The sequence below is a fragment of the Capra hircus genome, chromosome 1 (assembly GCF_001704415.2).
Source record: "Capra hircus breed San Clemente chromosome 1, ASM170441v1, whole genome shotgun sequence".
NCBI lineage: Eukaryota > Metazoa > Chordata > Mammalia > Artiodactyla > Bovidae > Capra > Capra hircus.
Window position 1 is genome coordinate 44,479,799 of NC_030808.1, and position 13,246 is coordinate 44,493,044.

A 13,246-nucleotide genomic window follows, 5' to 3' on the forward strand; every position below is an offset into this window, starting at 1 on the left:
AGCAATCAAGTCTGGAACACTTACCACATAAAAAACAATCTTTCAATATTTTATTGACCAATGGCTACTTTTATAAAAATCAAGTTTAAGATAAAAGATACCTAAAGATAACAATTAGACATTAATAATAGTAATTAGATAATAATTAGACATTATTTTCACAAGCTTTGAGGCCAATACCAAGCAGAAATTAAATTTATTGGAAGAAAAAGTTTAAACTGGAAAATATACAACTACCCAATTCTTTATAATATAGGGGATTTTAATCCCAACTCCCAGGAATCCTTTGCACTGCTTTTCAGTTACTTTCTACCCAACTCCATCTACTTTCTCAAGTTATAGTAAGAACCTTTAGAATTTTCAATGATATAAATTTGGCACTAGGAATCACTGTAAATTCTTAGCAAGTGTTTAAAAAACACTCTGGTGATCAGAAACATAGTCATTGTAAAAAGAATGAGCTAGAATCAGGTACATTAATCCATGTGTAAAGAGATAGAATAATCTGCAGGAGATACATTCGAAGACCCCTGTCTCCAGTGACTGCCTGAAACGGCAAATAGTACCAAAGCCCACATATACATTTTTTTCCTACATACATGTATCAAGGATAAAGCTTAACTTATACATTAGGCACAATAAGAGATTCGTACGTCATAACAAAGTAGAACAATTACAATACGCTGTAATAAAAGTTATGTGAATGTGGTCTCTTTCTCAAAATAGCTCACTGTACAAATTTAATGCCTTTTCCATCTTAACACACTGTAGCTATATCTTCTGCAGTCTGTGTCAGCAAAACTAGCAGCTTTCTCATTCTTTCACAATTTCAGAAATAGATTTATTCTTACCATATATCTTAGCAACCTCACCATATGATTATTTTTCCTTTCCTTATTAAGTCAAGAACATTCACCTTTTTACTGAAAAGAAGCACTTTAATGGCTTCTCTTCGGTATGTCCTAATTGCCAGCATCACTAATGTTGTGCTCTGGGCTATTAAGTAAAATACAGGTTACTAGTCCAACAGTCAATCTGACAGCTAACTGAATGCTAAGGGGCGGGATGTGCTGGACAAAGGGAAGATTCACATCCAGAGCAGGACCAAGTGGGACTGTGTGGAACTTCATAATGCTACTCAGAATGGCATGCAATTTAAAATTTATGAACTATTTGCTTCTGGAATTTTCCATTTAACATTTTCAAATCATGGTTTACTGTGGTTAACTGAAACTACAGAAAGCTAAAACAGTGGGTAAGAGGGAACTTATCACCATAATTACACATTTACATCCAGTAAGAATATACATCAGGGGGTTCCATACTGTTTCTTTTAAATGGTTTTATTCCCTTAAGTTGACCAAATTCCAGAGGCATACTTTAAAATTCGAAACCTAGCTTTATGAAAGTAGCAATCAAGTCTGGAACACTTACCACATAAGAAACAATCTTTCAGTACTTTATTGACCAATTGCTACTTTTATAAAAATCAAGTTTAAGATAAAAGATACCTAAAGATAACAAGAAAGTTCTTTTCTAGATTATGTCCTGAAATGTAAAAAATCTACAACCCCACCTACTAAATCATAATACAGAGAACTCTTTAAGAAGAATATACTTGTAAGGAGGGATTCCCTGGTGGCTCAGATGGTAAAGAATCTGCCTGCAGGAGACCTGGGTTCAATCCCTGAGTTGGGAAAAATCCCCTGGACAAGGAAGGAAATGGCTACCCATTCCAGTATTCCTGCCTGGAGAATTCCATGACAGAGGAACCAGGTGGGCTACAGTCCATGGGGTCGTAAAGAATCAGCCATGACTGAGTGACTTTCACTTTCACTTGTAAGGATGCTACCTCTGCAGGATTATGGTTTGAGTTCATACAAAATCAAGCAATTTATTTTAAAAATGCCTAAATGAGGTTTAAGACTGTTAACACAAATTTCCCCAGGATAGAATACAAATGAAAAGCTGGAAATTTTGAAAAAGTATTCAATTTCTGTGAATTAAAAAAAAAATGTCAAATAATGACACTTCACTGGTTCATTTACTCACACCTTCTAAGTGCTAGTTCTGAAAAATGACAAAGATAGAGCAAGTCCCAGTCTTCACAGATTCACAAGTTTAGTAGCAACATGAATAAACGACTCTAGTACTCGAGTGCTAAGGGCTTTGGAAGAGAACAGTTCAGAGTGTGATGTACTCAATCACACAACAGTATGTTTAAGTATAAAAGGGTTTCAGAAAAGGTGAAATGACCTATATATTGTGACTTGAAGGATAAAATGTGGGTTGCCATTGCCTTCTCCAATGCATGAAAGTGAAAAGTGAAGTCGCTCAGTCGTGTCTGACTCTTAGCACCCCCATGGACTGCAGCCCACCAGGCTCCTCTGTCCATGGGATTTTCCAGGCAAGAGTACTGGAGTGGGGTGCCACTGCCTTCTCCCTGAAGGATAAAAAGGGAGGCATAACGACAGTGTTACAGAACATCCAAAGGCAAGAAACAAGAGGAAGTGCAAGAGATGAAGATAAGAGATAAGCGAGAACAAGACCACAGAGTCTTAAATCATGATGAATTTGAACTTATCTGTGAGCAATGAACAGAATACCGCTTAACAAGTTTTAAACATGGAACTGTTAGGATTTACTCTATTAGTGACAAAATGGATTGGAGGAAGACAATAAAGAGTATCAGTTATTCAGTCAGGATATAATAGCAGTGGGAATGGACGAGTAGTCAGATACTTAAGAAGTAGAATGTTCTGGATATTTTTCTAGGTTGGATGTGGAGAACATGAAAAGAATAGACAGTTAGGGAAGATAGTTATACAAGTTTCTGGCTTGGAAAACTAATTAGATGAACCACATTGATAAGGAATATTTTCAAGAGAATCCGATGTTAAACACTTAAAAGGTAATGAGGTGAAGATTTCCTTTAAATTTGGGTCTTTTGAGGGATCTGAGCTAGAAATTAGGGGGTCATCATGTAAGTGTTAAGTGAAGCTTCTGGAGGGCAAATAAGCATCCAGTGAAGGTATGGAACATTAAGAAAGCCTGTGATAGACACAAAAGTGACCAACTAAAATCAGAGAACATAGTGTCTCAGAAACCAAAAGAAAAATCACAAAATTAAGAGGAAATAATGTGAAATACTATGAAGAATCAAGGAAGATGAAGAGTGAAAGGTGGTCTTATGTCTTATGTCACTGGTGATCCTGATTAAAAAAAAAAAAGATTAGAAACAGTTCACTGGAGCTGGTGTAGGAATTATTTAATTTCAACCATGACTGATAACAGCAGGTTATCAGTTTTTGACCTCTTGATTAAAATGTTTACACACATCTCTCCCTTCCTATTTTAAAGGATTGACTTAGATTAGCGGTTCCTAAATATTTCACTCTTGTGCAACATTAAAAAAAAACCTGAACTGGTATAACTGCTTTTTTAAGTAATCTAATGAACAATTGGATAAAACACTACCATAAAGTCAGTAGTAAATAAATGCACTTTTAAAAATTCACAGGTTGTTTGAAAAAAGAAATATGTAAGACAGTTGTGCAGCCAGATGCCATGGCTGGTGTGTATCTGAATGATGCTGCCCTGTGATAACTCAGGCCCAGAGACCGAGAAGTTCTGTGGATTAGATGATTCACAAAGAACCTTACGAACTTTGAAAAATCTGTTAATTCTCAAGTTTTCAAATTAAATTACTGAAACAAAATGGCAAGTCATGGTAGATTTTATAATGTCCCAAAGTGGAAAATGATTTAATACTTTACCTCTGTCTCACACTATCAACTGTAATTAGTTGGTGAAATCTTGAAATCCCATTAATTAAACAAAAATAGGATTTTTTTGCTTTACAAGTATTTGCTATCCCAGAGAAAGCCAATGTGGTATAGTCTGTTTGGACATGAGTATCACAAACCCAATAGACAGGAGCCCAGTAATTAGTTCAGTTTTACATTAAGGCAAACATAAGCCAACAAACAATAACCACTGATTTTCCATTCTGCTCACTGATACTGAGCCCTAAACTGACAATATTTGTCCATTCCTGCATTCCCTTAAAAATTACAACTATTGATTAAGTGGAAAAGAATTGAGCATCAGGATTCTGTCAGTTTTCCCATCAGTTCAAACAAACGTTTTCTTATTTACAAAGCCCACTGAGGTTGACAATTTAAAGGTGCTATTCAAATATAAAACAATTTCTCCAATCACAGATAAATAATAAATTACCATTTGTCATCAAATAGTCTAATAGTAACTCTAAGGATTGGGATATAAAAAAATGAACAAAGTCTTTCAATATACATTGATCATCATGAGTTACAATACAAATATCCATTAAAAAAAATGGCAAAGACATTTTTACTGTTGCTTTACTAAAGTATCATCTAGTAACTCAAAGTAAGATTATAGGTACAACTCCATAACATCTGCAAGAACAGTATGTGCAAGTGTTTTGCTCAGTTTTATTTTGGGTCAGAAGTAATCATTTTAAAGCAGTTCAAGTTATACAAAGAAGTCAATATTGAAGTCTAATTTTCAGCAACAATGATGTGAACTAAAAAACTGTTCTGGTAAAACTACAAACGCCATGAAATTTAAAAATTATCACAGTGTTGACCTAGACAATGCTGAAAATCTGAAAATAGGGCTTAAGGAAATCTAAAATCTGACAGTATGCTAAATTCTATCAAATGCCAAAAAGGTGAGATGGAGTAGGTCATTTTTGAAACTGCAATATCAGAGCCTAGCTTTTTTTTGGTAATTTAGAGGAGGGCATAGCAACCCACTCCAATATTCTTGGCTGGAGAATCCCCATGGACAGAGGAGCCTGGCGAGCTATAGTCCATAAGGTCAAAGAGAGTCAGACACAACTTAGCACAGCACAGCACAGCACATAGAACTGAGAACTTTTATGTATTTTTTATTTATCCACTGTTCTTCCGTGATTAAAAACAAACAAAATGGGAAATGGCCAGAGACTTTCAGAAACATGAAAACAAGACAACTGATGACTAATTCATGGTGCCGTGATCACCACTCCCAGGGCTGAAATAAAAGAGATCTAATATTTTAATTCTCTTCTCTTACAGGGATGACACCAACATCTGAGAGATAAAATGACTTTCCAAGGTAACTCTGGTGGAGACCCCAATATAAAACACACATACATTTCCTGGTTCTCACAGTCCATAGGTTTTTTCCAGCATAGTTGTACTGCATCTTTGCTATACTTTTTTTTAAAAGCAGTATGTTACTCTCCCCTTAGAAAGCCTATTTGATTCTCTCAGGGCCTAGCACAATGCCTGATACATAGGATGTAGGATGCACTAAACTAAGGTAGTTTGCTTCCACATCAGAACTTCCTTTAAAATTGACTATTTATCAGGAGCTTCCCTGATAGTTCAGCTGGTAAAGAATTCGAATGCAATGCAGGAGACCCCAGTTCGATTCCTGGGTTGGGAAGATCCTCTGGAGAAGGGATAGGCTACCCAGTATTCTTGGGCTTCCCTTGTAGCTCAGCTGGTAAAGAATCAGCCCGCAATGCGGGAGACCCGGGTTCCATCCCTGGGTTGGGAACATCCCCTGTAAAAGAGAAAGACTACCCACACTCCAGTATTCTTGCCCAGAGAATTCCAAGGACTGTATAGTCCATGAAATGGCAGAGAGTCAGACAGACTGACCGACTTTCACTCACTCACTTAATAAAAACATGTCTTCACTCTGGATAGTATAATCTGTAAATAACTTGAAAATAGATATAACTGAAGAGTTTTCTGATCAAAGTTTCCTCTGAACTGATTCACTCTGTAACTGTAACTGGCATTATACAATTTCACACTCAGAAAAATCCTCCCCACCCCCGACAGCTCACTCGTGTATTGTTGAATGCAGCCAGGCCAATTCCACTCCCTCCCATCTCCCCCAACAGCTGTCAGATACCAGAAGGATTTAATAGTTCCAACAAAACCATACAGAGCAGTTTATCAGGCACTCTGAAGCTTGGCTTAACGTCAGAGAATCCGTATCACGCAGTCAGGCTTGGTCATGTTAAGTTTCCAGGTAAAAAAAAAAAAAAAATTTAAGATGCTTCTAACCCAAGTTTAAGAACTCATTCCTACAGATGAAATAAATACCTCTGAACACCATTTTACTCTTGTCCACCAAGTCACTGTATTTACTCCCCAACTGAGGGAGTTATTTGTTATTAAAAGATTATTACTGATTAAGTCCTAGGCCTTAGAAATGATCAAGGCAATTCATATCACAATGTACCGATCGTTAAGGGAATTTGGCTTCCTTCACTAGTTAGAGATAATCATCACATTAGCAAATGTCCCCTTACCCACAACGATAGAGATAAACGCTGTGTCACTGAGAAGAAAAGCAAATATTTTTCTGAAACCAAAAGGAAACTGTCAACGAATGTTGCTAACCTGTGCCCTCGGGCTACTCCATTCCCTATAACGGCAGCCAGAACTGAGTTTCCCTAAACCCATGCGCGGCCGCTTGGCAGCTTCCATCTGATGGGAAGCCCCTTGAGGGGCACAACCCCGTCAAGGAAAGGCTGCACCCGCCGGCTTCTACCTCCATGCCCGGGGCTGCTTCTCACCATTTCCAGGTGAGTACCGGGGCCATCGGGGTGTCCGCTGCCCGGGGCCGGACTGGCCCTGCCCTCCGGGGTCTTCCGTTCACTGTTGCGCTTCAGGCCGCCGGAGTCGCCTCGGGCCCCGGTCTCCCGGCGCCGCCGCTGCCGGCTCCATAGGTACAGGGCACCCGCTCCTAGCAGCAGGGGCGCCCCGACCGCCAGCGCCAGCTGCCATCTCGGCAGGCTCCCGGTGCCCGGGCCCGAAGTCGCACTGCCGCCGCCCACCCCACTCCCGGAACCGGGTCCAGCCGCTGCGACCACTGCCGCCTCCACAGGCTTAGAGGCGGCCATAACGAGTGTCCTCCGCCACCGCCTCCCTGCTGGTCGCGGGAGCCACAGTCACCAGGTAGCGTCCCAAGGAAAACGGGAGGGAGGTAGGGAAGAAAAGCAGTGAGCGAACAAGCACGCTAGGCAGCAAGAGCGGACGACAGAAAAGGGCCAGAGGTCACCGGAAGCCCAAGGCATGCCGGGCCAGACCTAGCCGTCCTTCTTTTCCCTTCTCAAAAAAGGGAGGAGGGGCAGGGAGAAAAGAGGAGTGGAAAATCACTTCCGGGTCAAGGTAAACTGGGCGTGATCTGAACGTCCCAGGCAGTCCTTTTTCTTTCCTTTCGTACCGCTGCTGATTGTAAGACTAACTTCTGGGGTCCGGGGCCTCCGGTGATAGCTGATGCCGCTCCCTACGCCTTCAGTAAAGAAGGGCCGAGGGCCCTTTGAGCTAGCGAAGCGGAGGAAGGGCGCATAAACAGCGGGTTAAAGTGTTCGGGTGAGCAGAGGAAGCTTCAAGCTCTTAAGCTGCGCTAAGAATGGGCGGGAGTAACACAGGAGTTTTGAAGATTATTGGCTGGCAGGAGTGGTGGGCGGGGCGTAGGACGAGCCGCTTAGTTCATTGGTGGAATTTGGACCCCTCGTTTTCTCGTTACCGCCACGTTGGCGCTGCTTAGAGCCCGGCGGCAGTTAACTCGGCTGTCCGTGCGCCTGTCTCGGGAAACCATCGGGTTGGAAGGACTTTTAAAAATGTAGGAGGAAAGCCAAAAGCTGAAGATAGCCCGGTATCACCGGTCGTCTTAGCTCTTCCATGGCCAGATTTTAGTTTGGAAGAATTTGAGGTTATTGAGGGCAACGGCGGGTGGCAGAAGTCAGACTCGGTGGAAATCTAGGTTGGCTCCAGTTGAAACAGCTTTAACGGGGTCCCTGCGACTCACCTTCTGCACCAATTACGAGAGCGATGACGTCTGGGTGTTACGAGGTTCTCGAAGTGAGAGGGTAGAAATGAGAAGACCCAGAGTTCCCATCTTTCCTGTACGTATTTGTGTCATACTGGATTTCACTTGACACCCCAGCCCACATCTCGCTCTTTGGAGCCTCCGCGCCCTCCCCAGTGCTCTGATCCACCCACTGTCCTGCCATCTTCCCAAGTAGAAATTTCAGCTTTATGTATCTAATAGCTTTGTCAAGTCCTGTCACCGTGTTCTGCACCAGATTTCTTAAAAATACGAAAATTTTCCTTGCAAGAAGTTTAGAATTCAGAGTATTTGCAAGAATAAAAGACAAGTATTAATAGAAAATCAGAGTCCAGAACTATGGCTCTCCATTTCAGGTATACTGATCTGCAGACCCTCATAATAAAAATTTACAAATGAAGATTTTGCTTTTGGGTACAACCGAGGATTTTCGACACGCGAAAATATGCATGTGCAGACTATAGCGGCTGCATAAAGATTGAAGGGAGATAATTTATTAAATGGTACCAAAATAGACTGAATGGCCTAATTTGAAAGTCAGGATAATTGCTTTTCTCTTGCTTCATAAGGGTTCCTATTGGTACATTGCTTTCAGGCTGTAGAGTTCCTTAGCAACAGGCTAAAAAGATGAGCTAAAAATAATAGCAGTAGAATTGATCAAATAGTGATTGTTGCAGGCAATGACTTCTCTCACTTCCTGATTCCCAACCCCCAAAAGCAAGTCTTTGATCCGTTAATGTAATTTTTCCCTAGCCTTTTCAGAACAAAGTTAGACTCTCTCTTGGAATTTCAGTTTTTCTGCAGCCTCAGGGGATTGTAGAATGCTAGTAATTACAAATTATTGGTAGGAACTAAAACATTTAAAGTTTTTAAAGGAAACTTGTTTATCGTAATAGGCAGTGGATTGTTATAGTTGCAATCAAAAGTTACAAAAGTTACCGTGAAGTCTCCTTTCTACGGGGTTTCCCAGCCACCGGGTTACCTCCAAAGACAATGTTAAGAGTTTCTTGAAACATTGTATTTAAGTAGCTATTATTTATCTAAAGAGTTGGTTTTATTTTTAAGATTGGCATCAGTAAATGAATTTGTCCTTGTTACTTTTTTACCTTGTTAAACATGTAATTTCCACTCCCTAGTCTATTCCATTTCCTAATTGAATATAATGTGAAACTGAGTAAAAGTTGTCACTATCTTTGTGACCTCACTGAACTGATGCATGCATTTCTAAGCTGTGAAATACTGAAAACAGGTTATATGTTAAAGATTTAATTAGATGGTATTTAAGGTAACTCCAGTACTCTTGCCTGGAAAATCCCATGGATGAAGGAGCCTGGTAGGCTGCAGTCCACCGGGTCACAAAGCGTTGGACATGACTGAGCAACTTCACTTTCACTTTTCAGTTTCATGCATTGGAGAAGGAAATGGCAACCCACTCCAGTGTTCTTGACAGGAGAGTCCCAGGACGAGGGAGCCTGGTGGGCTGGCGTCTATGGGGTCGCACAGAGTCGGACATGACTGAAGTGACTTAGCAGCAGTAGCAGCAGCAAGGTCTTTTTAGTATAATGTTGCAAAATAGTAGATACTCAATGCTTAGTTCTCTGTTTCTCTAAATTTTAAAGGAGAGAAGTAAAAGAATTATGTTTCATTTTTTTAAATTGAAATTTTATGTATGTGAACAAATATTTTCTTTCTAGATTAAAGGAACTCAATAGACGAAACTTCACTTCTCTGGTCTGTGTCTTAGGAGGCATTTGAATGAGGCTGAACATCTAATAGCGTGGGATGCAAAACACTTGAGTTCTTAATCTAGATTTTAATAGTACTAAGCTGTGGGTGTGACTGGACACCTGCTTTCTATGCTTTTGGGCTTCCCTGGTGGCTCAGATGGTTAAGAATCTGCCTGCAATGCGGGAGACCTGGGTTTGATCCCTGGGTTGAGAAGATCCCCTGGAGAAGACCTACCCACTCCAATATTCTGGCCTGGAGAATTTGTTGGACAGAGGAGATTGGCAGGCTGTAGTCCATGGGGTCACAAAGAGTCGGACATGATGAGGCAACTTTCAAAGCTTCTTTTGGGGCTTTCCTGGTGGCTCAGAGGTAAAGAATTCTCCTGCAATGGAGGAGGTGTGGGTTCGATTCTTGGGGTTGGGAATGTCCCCTGGAGGAGGAAATGACAACCTACTCCAGTATTCTTGCTGGGGAAAATCCCATGGACTCATGAGCCTAGCAGGTTACAGTCCATGGGGTCTCAAAAGAGTGGGTAACAACTTAGTGACTAAACAACAGCAAAGCTTCTCATAGCTTTAACTTTGTATAATTCTATCCTTTCAATTGTCGTTGCCACATGAAAGGCTTTTTGATTGGTGAAGTTAGTGGATAGTTGGTTGATTGGTTGATGGCCAAGCTGTCTAATGAGACCACAGACGTGCTCGTTTTAGGCATACATCTAGCTTGATTCTCTTTCAACTCTTCCTTAGGTCCATTCTTTGTTTTTCTTCACTGAAAAATTACTTGAAATAATTGTTTATACTTGTTTCCTTAATCTATTTATCACTCATTTCATCCAAAATCTCTTATAAGAGTTTCTAACTTTATTACTAGTCTGAAACTGCTTTAGAGGTCACAAGTTATTGCTTTTAGTTTTCATATGCTTTTACTGGATACCATGGGTCATTCTCTATTTGAAATGTTGTTTTTCCTGGCTTTCAGGAGAGTCAGTTCAGTTTAGTCACTCAGTTGTGTCCAATACTTCGTGACCCCATGGACTGCAGCACACCAGGCTTCCCTGTCTATCACCAGTTCCTGAAGCTTGCTCAAACTCATGTCCATTGCGTCGGTGATGCCATCCAACCATCTCGTCCTCTGTCATCCCCTTCTCCTGCCTTCAGTCTTTCCCAGCATCAGGGTCTTTTCCAATAAATCAGTTCTTTGCATCGGGTGACCAAACAAAGTATTGGAGCTTCGTCTTTTATCAGTCCTTCCAATGAATATTCAGGACTGATTTCCTTTAGGATGGACTGGTTGGATCTCCTTGCAGTCCAAGGGACTAGACGGACCTTTTTTGGAAAAATAATGTCTCTGCTTTTTAATATGCTGTCTAGGTTGGTCTCTTCATGAGACTAAATTCTCCTCTTTCTTTTACTGACAAACCTCTAGATACATATTGCCCAATAAAACTTTCTGTGATGTTGAAAATGTTTTGTATCTCTGATATCCAATATGGTAGCCATTTGAAATGTATTTAGTACAACTAACTAAATTTTTCATTTCAATTTAAATTGATTTGAGTACCTTCATGTGATTAATAGTGCCTACTATGGACAGGACACCTATAGATCTTCCTCAAGTATGAGAATCCATAAAAATATATCCTCTTCTTTATCTGCATTAGTAACTGATGTACATTGCTTCAACTTCAGAGGTTATCTGCATATAATCTCTATCTACACATCTCCTGGTATGACTTATCTCTTCACCTCTAGCCCTGTAATTTCCTACTGTTCATTGAGCAGCTTTGCCTGGATGTCTCATTTTTAAAAAAATATAACACATTCTCTTTGCTCCTCATTCTCTTCCTTTGTGTAATCCTTTTTTTCCTCATAACATCTCTGTTGTCTTACTGGTTACTCATACTTGAAACCTTAGACATTTTTCTTTTTTCCAACCTGTCTACCCAAGCACAAGTAAATGTACCAGTATACACTTGCGCATGCATGCTCAGTCACTCAGTTGTGCCTGACTCTTTGCAACCCCATGGACTGTTAGCCCGCCAGGCTCTTCTGTCCATGGACTTTTCAAGGCAAGAATTCTAGAGTGGGTTGCCATTTCCAATATACACATATCTGATCCTGGGAGGGATTGGGGGCAGGAGGAGAAGGGGACGACGGAGGATGAGATGGCTGGATGGCATCACTGACTCGATGGACGTGAGTCTGAGTGAACTCCGGGAGTTGGTGATGGACAGGGAGGCCTGGCGTGCTGCGATTCATGGGGTTGCAAAGAGTCAGACACGACTGAGCGACTGGACTGAACTGAACTGAAACATAAAATCAGCTATGAAGTCTTGCTGATTGTAATATCTTTTTGATTTTTTTTTCTTTCTGTGCTCTTTGCCACTTCCAGTTCAAATATGTGAAGATACTTAAAAGTATGTCTGACACATAGTAGATGCTCGATAAATAGTTTCTTCCCCTCTTCCTCTATTTTTTTCCATTGCCTTCATCCTTCCTGTATGCTGTATTACTTCCCTGTTTGTGGTACCTCTCCCATGTGCCACTTTGCAGCTTGATACTGGATTCTTCTTCCCAAAGTGTAACTCCAAGTTCATTCTCTAGCTCTCAGACTTTCAGAATTGCTCCGCTTCCTATAAATGTCTCTACCTACCCCCCACCTCCTTTCTCACACTTTTGTCTGTTTCCTTGGTCCCCATTCTTAGCACAAGTGTTTGAAATTATTTATTTAGGACATAAGCTCCATACCAGTAGAAACTTTGTTTATCTTTTGCTTCCAGAGCTCCAAAAATAGTCAGTGTTAATGACTGATTTTATGTGTCAACCCGGCCATAAGGTGCCCAGGTATATGGTCAAACATTTATTCTGCGTGCTTCTGAGAGGGTTGGGTTTTTGGCTGTTGTTTGAGGTGATGAAATTAACATTTGAATCAATTTTACTGAATGAAGCAGATTGCCTTCCCTAATCGTTTGAAGACCTGAATAGAAAAAAAGATTGATTGTGCAATAGGGAACTTCAGTGTTCCCTTGAGCTGGGACATTGATCTTTTCTGCTTTTGGACTTGAACTGAAGCAATGGCTCTTTGGGGGTCTTGAACTTGCCAGCTTTCACACTGGAATTTATACTGTCAGTTCTATTGGGTTTCTGGTTGTTGAGTGCAGATCTTGGGACTTCTCAGCCTCTATAATTGCATGAATCTGTTCCTTTTTATAAATTTCTATTTCTGTTTCTCTGGAGAGCCCCATGAAATACCTATATATTTTGGTTCTAGGGTAGAGTACTGCTGTAACAAACACCAAAAATGTGAAAGTGACTTTGGAATTGTGTGATGGGTAAAGGCTGAAACAGTTTTGAGGCATGTGCTAGAAAAAAGCTGAGATTGCTATGAAGAAACTGTTGATAGATATGAGGACATTAAAGGTGTTTCTGGTGAGGGCTCAGAAAGAAAAGAGGCAAACAGGAGACAAAACTTCCACATGAATAGTCATGGAATGTTGGTAGAAATGTGAATGATAAAGGCCATTCCAGTGAGATCTCAAGTAGAAATGAGGGAAAGGTTATTGGAAATTGGAGCAAAGAGATCCTTCTTGTAAAGCATCCAAAAAAACTTGGCTGAA

General features: G+C 40.6%; 2 protein-coding genes across 5 annotated transcripts in view; one reads left to right on the forward strand and one right to left on the reverse strand.

Annotated features, from left to right (window-relative positions):
- TOMM70 (translocase of outer mitochondrial membrane 70) overlaps positions 1-7,458 on the reverse strand; it is a 38,526-nt gene extending 31,068 nt beyond the window's left edge. The window contains exon 1 of the mRNA XM_005674841.3: positions 6,623-7,458. Coding sequence (XP_005674898.3) covers positions 6,623-6,949 — 327 coding nt within the window. The 5' untranslated portion in view covers positions 6,950-7,458. The remainder of the gene's footprint in view (positions 1-6,622) is intronic.
- LNP1 (leukemia NUP98 fusion partner 1) overlaps positions 7,342-13,246 on the forward strand; it is a 41,223-nt gene continuing 35,318 nt past the window's right edge. For 2 of the 4 annotated variants that reach the window (XM_005674844.3, XM_005674847.3), the window contains exon 1: positions 7,563-7,957. The gene's annotated coding sequence lies outside the window, so the exon portion shown is untranslated. Of the gene's footprint in view, positions 7,422-7,562; positions 7,958-13,246 lie in introns of those variants that run through there. The other 2 variants (XM_005674846.3, XM_005674845.3) reach the window with 2 other exon arrangements.